The following is a 19,816-nucleotide window of genomic DNA, read 5'->3' on the forward strand; positions in this document are numbered from 1 at the left end:
TAAAAAGAACAGGTCTATAACCTCCCAGTGTTCAAGATTGCTAGGCGTGCAAGTTTATTAGAAACAGTGCAATGTGGCTACAAACGATCAGCGTGTGGCGTTGGACCCCCTCTCTGAACTATGATGATCATCCATTTTTTTATTAAAGCTAAATTTTCTAATAACATCAAAATGTATTTTTATTGTAACGAAAGTGATCATGACGAAAGCGAATGCGAAAGCGAATGAAAAAAATCTTTTTGCGAAAGCGAAAGCGAATGTGCGAAATGTATTACACCGCTTGCTTGGCGGCGTCTATAGCGTACATATACTCTGCAAGCGGCATAATACGCAGTATCGCCGCAAGATGGACTCGTTTTCCGTAAGGAGAAAATGACGCGGATCCCTATAAATAGGCATATGTAAATGAAATCCGTCACTTACTCTCAGATTGATCATAGTGTGCTCGTAGAGTCTCTGAAAGCTATCAGATTAGTCCACTCTACTTGCGTAAATACTGTATCAATAACTACAAAACATCCTATTAATGCTGCAAGAGAATTATGATTCACTTACCCATAATATCCAACTGTCACATTATCGTTTCTTGTGCGAACTTTAAAGTGATCGAAGATTAAAGCAACCTGCTCATCTGGCGTCGCTAGAAAGAAATACGTGCAATTCGTGTCGCTCGGATAATTGCTAGGATATCGTGGTGAATTAAATTCGCCACGTTTACGAGACGAACTGCGATAAGTAAAAGTGCAACTGCCATCGGGCGCTGCAGTACCCGGTATCTTGTACTCCGTTTCAAAAATGTACCTACCAATCAGAATTAGATTAGATTAAAATTATACCCTAACAGGGTATATACCCATGGGAATATAATAACCTAACCCTAACCAAACCCGATATATTGTTTGATTTTCACCTTCGAGTATATTGTGACCAAGCCGAATATGAATTTTTTTCGGACTCATTACGAACAGAAAAAGGATTTCTTTAAATTAACTTTAATTTAACTCTGTAAGAAATACTTTTATGGAATCCTTTGTTAATTGTCGGAAAGGAATTCTTTTTAAATTTGAACAAATTACGCTAATTCATAAAGAAGTCAAGAAAATGAATTCTTTTCAAATGGATCAATTGTGCTATCTATGTGCTTATTGAAAAATAGTACGATAAAATTTTTAAAAAGTAATCAATGAAACTGAATCTTTTGATTGATTTATCTTGAATAATATTAAATATACACTCACTTAGCTTTAAAGCCCTGTGCCTGTAATTCTCCGCTACTGAATACCATCACAAGTCTCGGCCCGTCGCTGACTATATGACTTGGATTACTATTATTACCACACATCTCATAATCGAATTTGTCATAAGAATCCGTTGCTTCTTGACCTTTTAAATATAATTTTAGATAGCCATCGGTACACGACGTCCTGAGAAAGCCCGAAAAAGAGTATGGTATAAATTGACATTTACGCAGGTAAATGTTAAGTTTAGCTCTCCTTTTCATATCCAATCTTGATAAAACCAGGTTTATTCGACGCGTTTTTATATAAAACGAACGAATATGGCAGTGAAAAGTGTCGCTCTGTCCCGCGAAGCGAGATATTAATCGTTAAAATCGACAATTATTCAAGTCAATAGAAAATCTGTCACAGAAGCGAAACGAGGTCTATAATGACTATAATTGTATTGTTGTAGACGAATTTCAATTTTCCACGCGAAGCGACTTCCACCCCATATCTCCCCTGCCAAGGGACACATAACTTCTATAATTGTACTGGTGTACACGCACCGGCAGAAATGGTGTCCCTCGGCGGCTCGACCGCCGCCGACACGCGCGACTCAATATAGACTAGTCTTCTAACATGTTATATTTGAACGTTTCGACTCTCTTTGGAGTCCTCCTCAGCAATGATAATACAAGAATAATTAGCTCATATGTCCATAATGTTTAAGTTACTCGTAAATTGGTAAAGATTTCCACGCAAAGTGAGATCTACTTGTATAAAAAGTCATGTGCCTCTTGACAGGAGGAGAGATGGGGTGGAAAGCGATTGGCATGGAGAGTCGAAACCCATGTGCAACCGTATAATTATAGAAATTGTGCGATCCTTGACACGGGGGAGACGAGATGGAAGTCGCTTCGCATCGAAACCTTAACAATGATCATTAATATCTCGCTTCGCAGGACAAAGCGACACTTTTTACTGCCAGATTCAATCGTTTCATGTAAAGACGAATAAACCTGGTTTTATCAAGATTGGACGTGAGGAGAGCTAAACTTAACTTTTACCTTTATGCACTACTGACATTTAGAGTAAATATATTTATTTAATACTTACTCTCCCTTGGGCATCTGTATTGTAAATACTTGAAATTCCAGCCGCACGCGCTCTAGATGTTGCGAGTCCTGCATGCCATAGATGAAGTAACGGCAAACAACCTTAGGTAAATAAGGATATGGAAAATTAGGACTAACTACGAATCCCGATGTTTCCTTCTTACTAAGGATTTTTTGGTCGCATTCAGACCCACGAATATGCTCGCCTTGATATTCTGTTATGAAATCTGTGCAATGGAAAAGATAATAGTATCAATTAATACAATTGTAAAGTTTTATAAACAACAAACAGGCGTCATAATGATCTTACCTAGGCTGACAAAACTCTCTGAGAACTCAAAAATGCCTTTAAATCCTCGATTTTGCGTATTTGCCGTGCGTCTCAATGTTGAAAATAGCACAAACAAACTGTTCTCTGAGGAGTATAACACTAAATTTCGTTGCTGGCCGCAGTAAGTGCCGATAACAGCGGTCGAATTATCGGGACCATCATACACTTTCACATAATCTAGCGGGCAACTATGGAATAATTTCAAATTTCCTCATTAACTTGATTAAACTATATCATTTGCTACATACATATTCCCTAATATAAATACATAAATTGATGTAATATAAATATATATATTTAAAAATGTAGAATATTCTTCTATAATATTTAAAGAATGTATTAATTAATAGAACGAAAGCAACAAGGTTTTTATTCTACAAAAGTAAATTTTCTTTAATAATTTTATATTTTTATAAAAATATATATTTATACAATAAATACATAAAATTAATTTCTTTTAATTTGGCTGTTATTTACTAAAAATTTTCTATAAAAATTTGTAATATTTAAAAATTATTGGCCTTGCATGTACGTACTGTGGTCCCCCAAAGAACAAATCAAAGTCACGAAATTCCAATCGCACACGTTGTCCACGGTGCCCGACAAATTGATAACTACAAATAAGATCTTTCGGATAGGTGCCGGGATAAGTGGGAGACAGTATGTTTCCATTACGTTTGATTTCCGCATGTATTGTAAAAGTACATGGTGTGCTTGGCTCTGGCGTGCCAACTTCATACTCGGCTACAAATAAGTTATGTTAAATATTAATGAACAATCCTGGTGAAAAAATTTTGTTGAAATTATAGAAATTTTGTTGAAATTTTGCAGAATTTTTGCAGAAATTAATATTTCAACAAAAATGCTGAAAATTTGTTAAAATTTCACTGAAAATAAATTTTTCAGCAAAAATACTAAAAAATCATCGAAATTAAATTAAAATTCCTCTATAAGTTTATTCGAAAATTTCGCTAAAATTTGTTGCAGAATTCAGGAGAAATGTTTTTTTTTATTAAAATTTTATCATAATTTTATCGCGTATATATCAAAACATACAAAGTTGGGCAACGAGCCAGATATACATACAAAAGACTATTTAATCAGATTACAAAAGATTATTTAATAATATCAGACAAACAAACGTTTCAACTCCGATCGAGTTATTTTCAATGTTAGAAAAATTAAAAATTATAATAAGTAATAACATCAGAATATATCATTTAAAATTACAAGATAATAACGTCTGAATATATAACATTAAATAATAACGTCTGAATATATAATAATAATAGTCATAAATACTGGTGACTTACCCTCCATAAGTGATGTCAAAACTTGCATAAACAAATCAGCCCGGATGTGACAATTTCATATTTGTAAAAATAATATCTATAAGCAGTTACCACTACAGTTAATATCAAATCTGCCTGTTTTGTATAACAGGCATTAATATCAATTAATGCCTGTTATACAAAACTTATAATTCTAAATACCGTTATTATTTAATATTATATATTCAGACGTTATTATCTTGTAATTTTAAATAATATATTCTGACGTTATTATTTGTTAATTTTTAATTTGTTTTCTAACACATTGAAAATGACTCGATCGGAGTTGAAACGTTTGTTTGTAATCTGATATTATTAGTCTTTTGTATGTATATCTGGCTCGTTGTCCAACTTTGTATGTTTTGATTTATTCGAATTGAGCCATCGTATTTTTTTTATTTTTATCGTATATCCTTCAGAATATAATATTAATCAGAGTAATTATATATTTTAGAAAAAAAATTGAATTGATTAATTTTATTCTTCTGAAATTTCAACGAAATTTACTAAAATTTTCCTGAAATTTTATTGAAAAGTAGTCCAAAACAAAGGATAATTTCGACGAAATGTTAGTGAAATTCCAACAAAATTTCAGCGAAATTTTTCCACCAGGGAATATTTTTAAAATACAATCAAATCTCCGTATTCTTTACATCTTTATCCTTAATACCTTATTAGGCTGCTCATTGCAAAATTGCAAAGTAAAAAATAAATAGAAAATAAAGATTTAAAAACAAAATATAATTAATAAATAAGTATGAACTAGGACTCCTTTAATTATAAAAATATAATACAAATTTTAGAGGGCTAATTTGGAATTAGCGCGGTAGGAAGTGCGCAATTTATTATTATTTTTTGAATATAAATTGCGCACTTCCTACCGCGCTGACTCCGAATTAGCCCTTTAAAATTTGTATTATAAAGATTTTAAAAATCAAGAGTTAATTAAAACTTTTACATAGAGCGAATTATTTATTCAATATATCTTTATGACAAATAATATATAAAAAATATATTGGCTTAATAGATCCAATAGAATATAACTCTATTGTAATAGATCCAATAGAGTATAACTCCTCCCCCCCCCCCCCCCCAATATATATCGTACCTATTGAAAATTCAATTTATTAAGTAACAATGCATTATCGAATATTATATTGTATCCGGCTGAGTATCCACCGAGAAATGCTACTGCATCAAGTGCAGCGATGACAGGTGCGGTGCATCCGGAATCTTTTTTAAAAATTTCAACCTCAAGATTTAAATAAGCAACGTTTGAAAATTTCAACACCGGTGAGTAAAGGGGACATCTAATAACCTAAGAGGTCATTCTATTTGACCACGTCTAGATCACCAGATCTGTTCCCTTTAGATTACTCTTTATAGGGATACCTTAAAAACAGTGTACGCGACAAAGTCTGCCGATTTAGTGGATCTTATTTGATGGAACGAATAGTACACTAAATCAATCAATTATCTCATTAATGAAAATAATAGGTACAATCTGCAATAGCTTTTATCTCAATAAATGTTATCCAGGGGGCATGGTCCTGAACAACATTCAACAGGTTTTAGCCGTCGATTAAACACGTTGAGTAATGCTAACGTCGACGATACTGTAACTTCCAAGCTTTATAACTTGAAAAGTACTTAATGAAAAATAACTTTATTATAGTGATTTGAAAACCAGCTATCTTGAGTAACACAGTCATTAGCAACAATATAACGATAAAACAGGCAAATAAGAGTCGATTCTTTAAAATGTAAACGTATAAAAATTATTAATAGGAGTTAAATACATACATAATAGAAACAGAGATATTACAAGTTTCGGCTCTTATATTGAGCCCTCTTCAGATATTATCATCTTCACACTTTACATTAGTTACCATCAAAGAGATAAAAATCGAGTGATTTTTGCAAAGCGAAAAAAATCGACAAACAGGCCATAAAATCTATTTACTATTCATGTCCATTGTTCATACCTTTTCCCTTTCCGCGAAAAATGTCTCGGTCCCAATTTACCTCGATTTTCTTATCTACCAATTTGTTGGACTTACACATTGTCAATCTCTCTCTCCGAGGACAGTCTCTTTCTCGCCAATCATAGTGTGAGTTATTATGGAGAGAACCAATAAAGGCATAAGTAGACATGGAGCCAATTAGAAACGCGCCGTTCAATTACATCGTTACCCCACCCTTCCCCACCAACCAATCAAAGCGCGCCATTTCCGTTTAAGCCACGCCTCTGGCGCCAAAATTTGTGTGAAGAGTGTTTATTCGATGCCCCATGGCCGCCCACATACTACTGTTGTCGTTAGTATCAAAAGAGTTAATCTTGATTGGAGTCCTAGATATATTAAGAGAAGCGCGATCGACTTATGTCAGTAGCTATGGTCCACTTGATAAGGGAAGGCTCCGATTGCACACATTGCATGTTGCACACATGCGTCGCTAATTGGCTAATTTAAAAATAAAATATTCTCATTGGTAAAGCAGTGAAAAATTACTAGGCACCAGCTGATATGAATGGTGTGTGCAATCGAGATTGTAGGCAAACGGGATCCTCCCCTTGATAGACCGTAACTTCGAATTTTCTGATTGGTCAGTGGATAAAATTTTTTCTTCCGATTGGTCAATCAAAAATTTCGAAACATTTGTAGTATCAAGTGGACCGTACCTAGTATCGCAAAAGTATAAGGAAAATTATTAAAAATGGCGTTATTTGCAGACGGACTATGAAATCCACCAATCATCCATTAAGCATCTATTTGTAATATCAAGAAATCAGTTTGATGATTGGCTGCTAATCACATGATTGCAATCAGAACACTTAACATCAGTCGTGCTTCTCTGATAATCTAGAGCTGCGTTCCACTTAACGCTCGCAATGCTCACGAGCATCATTTGTCCTTGTTTAACATAGGACTCTAATGGACGCACAGACTCTTGCATAACCCCGGATCTACAATAGGGTTTTAAGCCTTAAGCCATAAGAAATGGGCGAATCACAGTCACTTATTCTTCTCGAATTCGACTGTAATTGGTCAGTTTCTTACGGCATAAGACATAAAACACCTATTGTAGATCCGGACTAACGCATAATGCATAGTGCATAAGGGAATCAAGCAATCGAAATTCTTCTTTTCTATGGAATGGGAGGAAAGGAAAGATTCTGATTAGTTGATTCTCTTATGCACTATGCGTTATGCATAATACATAAAAGAATCAACCAATCGATATTCTTCTTTTCCATGAAATGGGAGGAAAGGAAAGATTCTAATTGGTTGATTCGCTTATGCACTATACGTTATGCGTTATGCAAAAGTGTGTGCTACGGCCTTAAACCTTGATACGTTATGAATACGGAAATTCGACTGCAAATGTTTTAGTATATCATCAGTCAAATGTCTTAAAAACAATATGAAACAAAACTTACAGGCGTTGATAAATCTGTAAATACCGCTGAAAATATTCGGGAACGTGACATTCTTGTCGGTGTAGAAACTGAGAGCAATTCCTTGATAAAGAGAGACCCGTCTACGTGGTGGAATTGGTCCGCAGAATCGTCCACCAAACGGTGTCTCTATTAACTTAGTCGTGTTCTCCGATCGTATCTCCGAGTAAATGTCCAGATATTCATGAATACAGCTGAAAAATAGAATATATCACGTAACTTTCAGGTTCATTCTCTATACGTTTAAATTTAAATTTGCTTATATTTAGTAAATGGAAATGAATAGATTATTAGATTTGCGTTAAATATGAGATTAAATACAATTACAAATAAGTTTAAATTTATTAAAACTCGAACCACACACTGGGTCTTTCGTGTCCATGCCATTTCTAATAGTTCTTATTTCTCATATACGTATGAACATGGCCCTATGCCTCCTCCCCGCGGGAAATTATAATTATAACGTCTAACATTAATTTTTTTAAAAAAGTTATATAACGAACTATTAATTAACAAATAGCATAACTTCTTACAAATTTATCAATACTTACGCTGGTAATTCTCCCACAGCAGATCCACTATGTATCAGGAAAAGTATGCATGTAAATAATACATATATGTATACATAAACAAGTATTCTTATGTAAATTTCTATCATTTACTTACAAAAATTGTCAAATATAATTCGTATAATATAAAATTGTTAAATTTCTCTTTCATCTCTATCAAATGCTGATCATTAAATTTTCCATAAAGGAAAATAAATAATATTCTTTCATGCAATTATCAATTTTTATAATCGATATATGAGAATACTACGGTTAAACATATCTATATTAAAAAATAATCAAATAATATTACATATATAATCAAATAATGTTATACAGGGCATCCCAAAATTTGCAATTCAAAATTAGGACAGGTCGAAAGATTGTTTCAGTTCGATTCCAGTTATGATTTAATAAAATATGGAATAAGTTTAATCCGGTTTTAGTTTCAGTTCCTTGACTAATAAAAAAAATCGGTAAAAATTAAGGTTTTTTAACATAAAGATTAAAATGATAGTGCAGTCATTATAGGATGGTCTCGGAAAAAATACCTACAAGCTGAATTTTTTTGCACAGACCTTTATTTTTGCATAAGATTGAAGGAGAAAAAAATTTACCATTGTACAGTGGCCACTAAGAAAAATAATTAAATAAATAATTAAATAAAGTTTAGTCTTAAAACACGCAAGCCTTATAATGCGTTCTCTCTATACATAGGTATCAGTTATTACGAAGAATATTTCCGAAGCCTCAGTGATCGAATTGGGTAAGATACTCGTCGTCCCAGTAAGTGGAGAGGTCCCAGATTCGAATCCTGGCTGAGGTAATATTTTTCACAATAAGTTCTTTACAGTTTTTCTAATTTAATTTTGAGGAGATTATTAGCGTTTCGGACTGATTGTGTTAAAAGTCCGAAAGTTTCGGCGCACAATCATATCTGAAATAAATTGATTTAATAAAGAATACCTGGTAAAAAATTTTTCATGCATGAATATGTATAAATGCATGAATATGTATAAATATGTATAAATATACATAAACACGCATAAATATTCATAAACATGTATAATTATATATGAAATATGTCCATACATGTTCATATATGTTCCTTCTTTCTTTTGTAAAATTACTTTTTAATGTAATAGAAATAATAATAGTAACGTGAAAACATAAAAAATAATTAAAGGGATCATTTTCGCATTGTTTGTTTTACACTCTTTTTTTCTTTTGTAAAATTACTTTTTAATGTAATAGAAATAGTAATAGTAATATGAAAACATTAAAAATAATTAAAAAGATAATTTTCGCACTATTTGTTTTAGAAAAAAACAAGTTTGGAAAAATGTAAAAAAAATTGCTCATACATAATTATGCATAATTTTATATATAATTATACGTAAGTAATTTTTTTATATTTCTTCAAACTTGATGTTTTTCTAAAACAGATAGTGCGAAAATTATCTTTTTAATTATTTTTAATGTTTTTATATTACTATTATTATTTCTATTATACTAAAAAGTAATTTTATAAAAGAAAAAAGGATGTATGAACATGTATGGACATATTTCATATATAATTATGCATGTTTATGAATATTTATGCGTGTTTATGTATGTTTATACATATTTATACATATTCATGCATGAAAAATTTTATATCGGATATATATTATATTATTCGAAATATCTAACTTTTTTACTAATAGCGTTCTCTATCGTATTGATGTTTCTTTTGTATTGATAAAAGAATTTTAATAATTAATGGCGGAAACAATTTTACTTTAAATTATATAATTGCTGAATTTTGCTTTATCATCTTTTTAAACATGCCAGAACACGTTGTGAGCATTTTTTAAATGGCCACGACACAAATTTCGCATTATGGCTGAATCTCAAAAGCCATAATGCGTTGTGATCAACTTTTTTGCTCTGTGAGCATTTTCGGTCTTTGAGCCTAACATTTGTATTACACTTCTTTCATATAGTTTACTGAAAAAGACGATACTAATCAAAATTGGAGACGTTATATTACGTGATTCTGATTAGAGATTCTCTAGAAATGAGAACAAAGACTCACTCTGGTGGTTTTCCTCGAAGGCCAAAGGACGTGAAAGTCAATTCGACACGTTGACGCGGCCCTGCAAGAAATGTGTAAACGCATTGACGTGGCTCTCCTTCGGGGTTGATCAACGTCGGTGCATAAAAGCTTCCGTTCAGCGGTCCATCAGGAGTGCTTACAAATTTTTGGTCACACTCTGGAAAACAGAAAAAGTTATTACAATTTATAAAATTACTTGATCGATCCGCTTGTGAATCAAATCGGTATAATCTTTTGCAATTAGATCAGTTATCGAAGAGAAAGTAATAGAAAAGGACACAAAACGACAAGACGTACTTAGTATTTTGGCTGTAGTGAGTCCTCCCGGTGGTGGTGGCAGTGTTGGAAAGTAGTCTTGTGGTAGTGGTGCATCAAATATCTCGCGGGCTGAATTGAGGAAGGGTGCGATGATTCATGGATCCCGCGACAACATCCACCGCCACCGGGAACACACCACACCGTGTTATAACCGTGTAAATGATAATGAAAAATGATTATGATAATAAAACTAATATAAATATAACTTATTTATATACATAAGATGGAGTATATAAAATCTTACAATCTATTATTATCTCTGAAAATAAACGTCATAACACAAAATATATTTTATTAAGATCTCTCTAATATATACCTATAGAGCATCAAAAATTTAATTGTAATATTATTTTGGTAGTTTAGCTGCGTTTTATTATAAGTCCGGAAAAATTTCGGCACGCAGTTTGAATAACTACAAAAATATGATATATATATATATGCATGTACATATATAGGGTATAGATAATTCACTGGGAATTATTGAGTGGCACCCAGTTGGACACGGCTCAATTGGACACGAGCCACTCACAGCGCTTGAGATTACAAAGCTCCTAAGCACCGGTCGCTGATTGGTGGTGTCTAATCGAGCCGTGGTCAATCGGGATCACTCCGGAATTATTTAGGCAAAAAGATCTAGCTTTGACCGTCATAGGCCAGAATATGCTTATACTTAGTGTTGTGTAATACGTCATTTCAAACAATTTCCCGCAGACAAATCTTTTATGGCAATTTTGCTTCCAAAACACAAAAAAAATTTAATTTTCCTCGGCTAAATTTGTGAAATGTTTTAAAAGTTGTTCAATGTGTTTTCTACTAACCTGTGGAGTTGTGTGGACACAGTAGCAAGAGTAACACGAAGATTGGTGAAAGAAAACTATTTCCAGAGACATGCCAAAGTACTGAGGCCATATTGCATCCTGAAAATAATCATTCATATATACTTCTCGATTATTATCGACACATCCATACACTATTGTAGTTCTTAAAAACATTAAAACAAATAACTTAGCACTTTGTCAAATGTCTTTACCATATCGTCAATGTCTATCCCAAAGACAGGAAGAACGGGGAAAACTATTCCAAAAGATCATCTGCAATATATAATTCCATTTTAATTGCTAAAATTGTATACATATGTGTAGGTTAAAAGCACTAGACGGATCAAGCAATAGTTCCGAATCACTAAATAATTTTGAATCCGGTTTATGTATATAATGGTCATAATGTGAATTTTATGTTGTTTTCACGTTCTTATATATTATATTTTCAATGCTTAGCTAGAATATTTACTACATGATCTTTTGCTTATTTTAATATTGTTTTAATCCTGTGCGATATGTCTTAATGTACGGACGTAATACAGACACTGCCGATCTTTATATTTGCTTTCTCGTTCTTACAAATATAATTTTATGATTAATTATGTATCAAAGCTTCTTGATACACTATCTACTAAGATGAGTCACTCTATTTTTTAACGTTTTACATTCTTCCATACTAATTTTATGCCTGATCATCTGCATTTGACTCTCATTAGCCTTGATTTATGTTAGTTGTATGTATACTTGATAACATTATTTTTAGTAAAAGTTTTGAAGAAATGGTTATGAATTTAAAAACAGAGTTTCTTAGAATGCGAAAAGTAAATCTGAAAATGAATCTTAAAAAATGTATTCTCTTTAGGAGAGAAATAAAGTATTTAAGGCACTTAGTCTCGAGGGCGGGCATTATCGCAGATCCTGAAAAAATTTCGGTTGTGAAAGACTGGCCTATTCCTCGAAATAAAAAACATTTACAAATTTTTGGGGGATTTTGCTCTTATTATCACAAATTCGTAAAAAGATTTCCTTCAATAGCAAAACCGCTCTATACGCTTACAGAAAATAAAATGAAATTTATTTGGGAAGAAAGTCTTAATCTTAATAAATTAAAAGAAGAACTTCCTCCCCTTTCCAAATGAGGAGGGAGAGTACGTTTTTGATACTGATGCGTCCGATTTTGGAATTAGGGCACTCTTGGCATAGAAACAAGGGACGATGAAAAGATTATCGCTTATTTCAGCCGAGTTTTGAACAAAGCTGAAAGGAATTATTGCGTGACGCGTCGTAAACTATTGTCGATTGTCGAATCGGTAAAGTTTTTTCATCATTATTTGTATGGAAAAAGAAATTTTAAGTCCGAACGAACGTCTCACTCAAGTGGCTAACGTCTTTCAAAGATCTATAAGGCTGAAATCAGACTACGCATTGAAAAATGAGATTGAAGATTGAAAGATTGAAGTTTGACCAATCAGAACAAAAGAAACCAAAATTTCTTTGTCCTCATTGGTGAAATTTCAATCTTTAATTTTTAATCTCAATCTTCAATGCAGTCTGATTCCGGCCTAAGGACAGTTAGCGTAATGAATGGAAAGGCTGCAGCAGTATAATTTTGAGATGCTACATCGGAAGGAGTTTTCTTATAGAAATGTGGATAGACTTTCCAGGCACTCTTACGAAAACACCGATCGTCGATATTGTTATCGGGTGAAAATAAAAGAAGCTTTAAAGCGAGAAAGTTCTATTGCTCGAATCGTTATTTGAAGAAAGTTTTGAGAATTGGCGAAAGGAGCAACTGAAGAATCCTAGTATTTCTGTTATTCTTCGAAGCAAAGAGGTTGGGGAGCGTCCACGCTGGCGGGAAATTGCACCAAGGGACGTTTCCGCGAAAGTCTACTGGACATACTAGAATTCCCTTGAGGTTAGGGACGGTGTCTTTTATAAAAGGTGGAAACCGAATTTAAAGAAAAGCGTTTTGCAATTAACTGTTCTTAGAGGTCGAATTAGACAAATATTAGAAGAAATTCATGATTCTGCTTTTGGGGGACATTTTGGAGTCTATAAAATCCTGGAGAAAGCCCGTAAGCGATTTTATTGAGCAACTTGCGAGCAAGATGTAGAAGATTGGTGCAGAACATGTAAAGTTTGTATCGCAGGTAAAGGCCCTTCAAGAAAGGGAAAAAATCTCCATTACAAGTTTACAATGTCGGTACCGCTAGAGAGAGAGTGCAAATGGACTTAATGGACATTCTTGGTTCCCTTCCGATAATATTGTCGAGGAACAAATATTTGCTTGTGGTGACCGACTGTTTTACTAAATGGGTGGAAGCCTTTTTCCGTTGAAAAACATTAGAGCCAAAACTATTTCGGAGATTTTCTTAAACCAGTTGATCTCCAGACATAGGGTTCCTTTGGAAATCCATATGAATCAAGAAAAGAACTTTAAGACGAATTTGAAAAATTTTTTAGGAATTGACAAATCTATTGGAAATTAAAAAAAACAGGACTACCTCTTTGCATTCTTAGTTAGACAAACAGGTGAAACGTCAACATCGAACGATTTCAAATTACTTAGCGAAGTATATTTCTGAAAATCAAAAGCACTGGGATCGACGGATCCCTTACCTCGATCGATGGGTACCTTAATTCTTTTTTACCACAAGACCACAAGTGACTTTGTCACTAATTGGGACATTTACCTTACGACTTTCCATACGAAGCGAGGTCCACCCATGGTATAACTTTGTCACTAATTGGGACATTTACCTTACGACTTTCCATACGAAGCGAGGTCCACCCATGGTGGAAGGAATTAACATGGTGTGCTCAGTTTGAATAAATCATGCCTCTTTTGCGAGTCGGAATACCGTTCAAAACCCAGGCCTGCCAACTGTAAAAAAATAAATATTTTTGCTGGTCTCTATGTTTGAAATTTTATCGTTTCCGTGGTTGATATTTTGATAAGTAGTAGAAAGACAAGGGGTTAGATTACCCTTTGACTTTCTTCTTAAACAGTCTAGCGACTATTGATAACTATAGTTATGTTTAGTAATTGATATACGAGTGACGACGATCAATCTTCCACGAAAGAAAAGAATTGCGTAATCCGCAGGACGTAACATACGAGATATATAAAATTTTGTTTCCCAGGTATATATATTGTAAGTTCATATTTATTAATGTTTGTAGTGTTTATATGATATAGTTTATTTACTATCGCTAGATTATTTATCTTAACTATTGTGTCATCTGTAGATAAAAAAGTCTGTCCTCACTGTCCTCTCCCTGTAAATTTAAATAAAATCTTTGGTTAAATTGAAATTGAAATTAATCGAAAATCTCCATTCAAAGGATCTAAATTTAGAGTAGTACAGTTAAAGCATTAAAGATGATATGTTAAAAGTTGCCGAAATAAAGTTGTGAGAATAATTTCATAAACCTGATGGAAATTTTTCCCAAATTTTTCATATAATTTTTTAAATTTTTATGTAAATTTCAGAATTTTTACAATTTCAGTATAATTTTATAACTTTTTAGAAAATCTGATTCTTTTATATGAATCTTACAGTATTTTAGAATTCACATATAAAAAATTTTGAAGTTTTAGAATTTCTGTATCATTGTATAACTGTTTAGAAAATATTTCAAATTTTTTTATATGAATCTTACACAATATTTCAGAATTTATATTTATGAAAAGTTTTAAAAATAAGTATAAATATTTTGTGTGTGAGTATATATTTCTAAAATACATTTCAATTCCTATTATAGCTCCTACTCAGTACTCACTTGTGCAAACAAGCTTTAAATTGAGTAGGAACTATGGTAGGAACATGCGACACGAACAAACATTGGTAGTATTAGATAGTACATGATAAAAGGCCGAATCTGAATGTGCGTGTGACGAATACAATAACTAAGGTTGGCTAAACTGGGATCTGAACTGGGTCGCCGAACAAACGAGAGGGCAGAGAATTAAAGAGAGACGCTTGCAAACTGAGCACACCATGTTAATCCATCATGGGTCCATCTCACTTCCTCACCCCTTACCTGGAGATATCTAACTTCCTAGGTAAAGAGGTATGATATAGATCTTGATCGAAAAGGCTGTCCCTAGGCAGAGGGGAGGAGATGGGGTAGACCTCAATTTGCGAAAGTTGGACGCCCCTTAGCAGGAGGGAAGTAGGATGGACCTCGCTTTGCGCAAAAAGCGTATACACTTATGCACAAAATATCGAGCGTAATTGGCCTGATATATGTTTCTAAATACTACAATATGATCGGAGAAAAGATCATATGCCCGGATGTATTAGCCGAATTTATGTTTCAACGCACTTTTCCCAATCATTATGAACGTGTCTATGCATTTTTTTCATCTTGCCAACATTTTACTTGGATATCATGTCTAATATAAATAATAATGTAAAAGACTAAAAGACTTTATATCAACATTTCAGTAAAACTTTTATTAGCTTCTTAAATAGAATTTTTCTCCCAAAAACCACAAACCCCTCCAAACATTGTATATACATATCTTTTAAAGAATTGGAAAGAGTAAGGGCACTAGGAGTCAGGCGCAGAAGACGTTGCGCAAATAATACACCTATGAAGCGCGTGAAACTTCTTTATTCATTAAACGCGCTTACATGGTTCGGCTCACTTTTGAGTCTTCCTCAGAGCAAACACAAATTAATATATATAAACTAAAAGTTGTCCTATCATGGTGAGCTCCCCTACATCGAGAATTTAAATGCCAGAATTAAACAAAAAAAAAGGAAGAAAGAAAAGGAAAATAAAAAGAAGGGAAATATTGAAAATATCGAATTAGAGAATATGGAAACTAATTTATCAAATAACTTTAAGAATATAATTAATTATCCCAAAAATAAGGACATTCACCACAAAGCATCATAGCGCAAACATTACCCTGAATAATTAAAAAACCAGTTCCCGATATGTTGGCCAGTCGGTCAGGCGCAATGAGTTACTTTTTAGTTATTAGCTAGTATTTTGCTAGTATTAGTAGTAGGCATCATGTTAGAAAGATGTTAATATACTGAAAAACTGTAAATAAATTTATTACCGAAAAATATTACCTCGGCCGGAAGTTGAACCCGGATCTCTTGTATTCCGTACAATCGTCCTAAGCCTTTAGACTTAGACTACCGAGGCCTTAATAATATTCTTCGCAATAATAGCTATATGTATGGAAACGTCTTTTTCAAGTGACGTAATACGAGAGATCCGGGTTCGACTCCCGGTCGAAGTAATGATACCTGATTGAGCATATCAAATTATTAAGAATTGCTTGTCAATTTAATTTAATTCGTAATATTATTACAGTAGTTTAATTGCGTTTATAAGTCCGGAAAACCAATTCGGTGCGTAGTTCGAATGACTACAAATATGGTATATATATGCATGCACTACATATAATGTATAGATATTTACATTGAATTATCAATTATCTAAGCATTAAAGACCCAGCTTCGACCGGTATAGGCTTCTAAAATACTGATAATGTACTCAATAAATATATGTCCTTCATTTTTAGTTTTTATAATACATTCGAATTAAAGCTAGTTAATTCTTATTATTATTATTAGCTGATTATTACTATTGATTACTTGTGAAGTCTTCTTTGCTTCAATCAGAATATAAAATGTTCTGTAATATTTTATTCGGTTTTTTTACACATGCATTTGATATTTTGACTTGATTATAAAGCATTCATCTAATTATTTATTAATCTGTATGATTCTTTAAAAAATTCAAATAATTCTCAAATATCTTATTTAGAAAGTGTCAGTTCGCAAGTCTCACATTTCGTTAATTTCAAATTGACAAATGATAGATTTACTAATATTTATTTAAGATGATTCTCGCTGATATTTTTATTGTCTTAATAAACGGGAACAATATCAACACGAAGTGCATGTAGAATAGCACGGAGACACTAGAAAGTAGAACAGAATATTATAGGATCAGAACCGCGCCCATACGCTCGGAAAAGGATAGCGAGATGGTCAATAGCGGTAACTTCAACGTTAAACACTGGTTTTCTTTAATAAATTAAATCTACACGATACAAGTATCCAACAAAATATTTAGTTGAATAACACGAATATTCATGTCCAATAAATATCCATGAATACTTTTGGCTTATTTAGTTATTTCGTGACATTCACATGTCTTGCGTCGAATAAAAGTAAGTCGTTAAAATTAAAATTATATATGAAATAATATTAAAATAACATTATTTGTTGGTTGTCTGTAATCTTATAGTTACTGTTCGTTGCAATTATTATTCGTTTTAATGTGCTTTGTTAGATGGAATAATACTGTTTTAATGTCACATAATAATTCCAAGTAAGATTTTGCTTACCAACAAATAATAATATTAATGAGTATCTAATTATTTCTTAACTATCTAATAAAGGTATTTGAGTTATGCCGAAAAATCTATTTCCTTTAACTATTATTTTCTTTGTATTATCAAATTAATTTTTATTTTCTTTAATTTATACATTATATGCAAGAAATTTATTAATTATTATGAAGTTTGTAAATGTCCTTGTAAATACAATCTTTAAAATGTTTATTATGAAAAATTCTGTCCTACATTCTGCAAAATATGTATAAATGTATCTCAATGATTAAAACTAAATAAAAATAGAAAAATATTTGATATTGTCTAAATGTATATTAAAAGAAAAAAAATAAAAGAAATTACATAATAAACAAAGTAAAGAAAAAAAAACATGTAGTAATGTTCTTAGCTGTAAACAATTAATCATTATAAAATGTAGATAAAGAATTAAACTTAAAGTTAAGGAAAAAGTATAAAAGAGAAATGCAGAACTTTAAATAAAATACGAAATGCTGAATAAAAAGATTCATAATCGATTAAAAAACAGAAATATAGCAAATTGACTCTATGAATTGTCTGATGCATCAAATTTGTCGCGAGATCTGTAATGACTCGTATTGACATCGTATTTTAATCAACTATCCAGTTTGTTGAGCTTATATCGTAAGTGTTTATAAGAAATATTCATATCTCGTATAAAATATCGTTCTTTTGAATATTACACTTATTAAAAAATTGTTTTCTAATTCAAAAAGAAACAAACTTTTGCACAGCATTTGCATATTTTCGTTTTACTTCAGGAATTAATTTCAAACTTCCTTCATAAAAATCTCTCTCACCTAACGCTGTAACTCGAGTCAGTAGACCATATGATCGAAATTGTGATATTTTCTTTATGATATTCCGCAACAATTGAAAAGATAAGACTAGAGATAGCAAAAAAATAATTTTACATAATCTTAAAAAATTATTTTCGATATTTTATCGCGTCTGAAATATCTAATGTTGAATTTAATAAATATTGGATATGTCAGGACCATAAATCAAGACTGAAAAATAGAAACAAAGTTACAAAAGATTGCATAACTAAATAATGAATAACGGAGAAATTCCGAATCTTCTTGCACATTTTTAATCGCAAATGTAGCGTATCAGAATTCAAAAATAAACCCAAGAGGTCGAACTTATTCAGATAAAAATTAACGAAATTACGATTTTATTCACATATTTTATATTCTCTAAGAGTCAACGCATTTATCGCAAAAATGATCTCGACTTACTTTCATGATCCCGCTTGGAACAGGCCTCTCTCTTACCAAAGAAACTCACCCCGTCGCGGAGCCTCTCTCTTTCTCTTTCTGCCTGTCTCTCTTTTGAGATGAGATATTTGTGCGATATTCGCACTCTCACGCAGCTATCACGATTTCCGACCACGACACGCCTACTAGTCACGAGAACGACGGATGATGAGATGTGCACAGCACGTAATAATGCGATTCGACAGTTGCCACAGTCTCCAACGGCAAACACGACCCTAACATATCAAATGAGATACTCAGTGGTGCGACGACGACGCATCGAGCGGCGGCGGTAGTGGCGGCGACGGCGGCAGTAACGGCGGCGGCGGCAGCAATAGTAGCGATGGGGCCGATGGCAATGGCAGCGATAATAGCGATATCTTGCGCACGCTCGTAACTATATATAGTATAAACTACCACAAAGCAATAATTAACTTCAATATATTTACGTTACCCTTAATAAAAGAAGCTGTTCCTTTGCTCGTGTATACAAGAATATCTGCAAGCACTTAAGCTCAATAATCCCGCTAAGGATACCCAAGTAGCGCAGCAACGCTTGCAAAGCGCTAAAAAAAGCGATTATATGCGCTTTTTTAGCATTTTATAAGAGCTGTGTGTTACATGAGTTATAGATTTTGTCAATCATGACAAACATGAAATACTTTTTTATAATTGCAAAACCGTAAATAAAATAGCAACTTGAACATTAAAGTTAAAAAATACGATAATAACTTATATCCAAAAAACATATTTGATTGTTATTAATCGCTTTAATTACCATGTGGACCAAAAAGAATACTCACTTAATAATTTTATTTTTGATATACGAAAATGAAAAAGCGCACGTATTTGGCTGTTGACAGCCGGACACAGATTATTGCAATATTAAGGCACACTAATCTCTGTCTTTGT

The 19,816-nt window shown here is 32.6% G+C and overlaps 1 protein-coding gene across 1 annotated transcript in view; it reads right to left on the reverse strand.

The window, feature by feature from the left end:
- Positions 1 to 19,224, reverse strand: part of LOC108763240 (cubilin) — a 45,181-nt gene extending 25,957 nt beyond the window's left edge. The window contains exons 1-12 of the mRNA XM_018510686.1: positions 18,887 to 19,224; positions 11,449 to 11,509; positions 11,237 to 11,335; positions 10,398 to 10,487; positions 10,080 to 10,257; positions 8,006 to 8,032; positions 7,437 to 7,648; positions 3,203 to 3,410; positions 2,646 to 2,854; positions 2,337 to 2,562; positions 1,239 to 1,424; positions 555 to 801 (exon numbers count right to left, since the gene is read on the reverse strand). Of these exons, the coding sequence (XP_018366188.1) occupies positions 555 to 801; positions 1,239 to 1,424; positions 2,337 to 2,562; positions 2,646 to 2,854; positions 3,203 to 3,410; positions 7,437 to 7,648; positions 8,006 to 8,032; positions 10,080 to 10,257; positions 10,398 to 10,487; positions 11,237 to 11,327 (1,674 nt within the window). The 5' untranslated portion in view covers positions 11,328 to 11,335; positions 11,449 to 11,509; positions 18,887 to 19,224. The remainder of the gene's footprint in view (positions 1 to 554; positions 802 to 1,238; positions 1,425 to 2,336; positions 2,563 to 2,645; positions 2,855 to 3,202; positions 3,411 to 7,436; positions 7,649 to 8,005; positions 8,033 to 10,079; positions 10,258 to 10,397; positions 10,488 to 11,236; positions 11,336 to 11,448; positions 11,510 to 18,886) is intronic.
- Between the last annotated feature and the right edge of the window lie 592 nt (positions 19,225 to 19,816).

The sequence above is a fragment of the Trachymyrmex cornetzi genome, unplaced genomic scaffold (assembly GCF_001594075.2).
Source record: "Trachymyrmex cornetzi isolate Tcor2-1 unplaced genomic scaffold, Tcor1.1 scaffold348, whole genome shotgun sequence".
Classification (NCBI taxonomy): domain Eukaryota; kingdom Metazoa; phylum Arthropoda; class Insecta; order Hymenoptera; family Formicidae; genus Trachymyrmex; species Trachymyrmex cornetzi.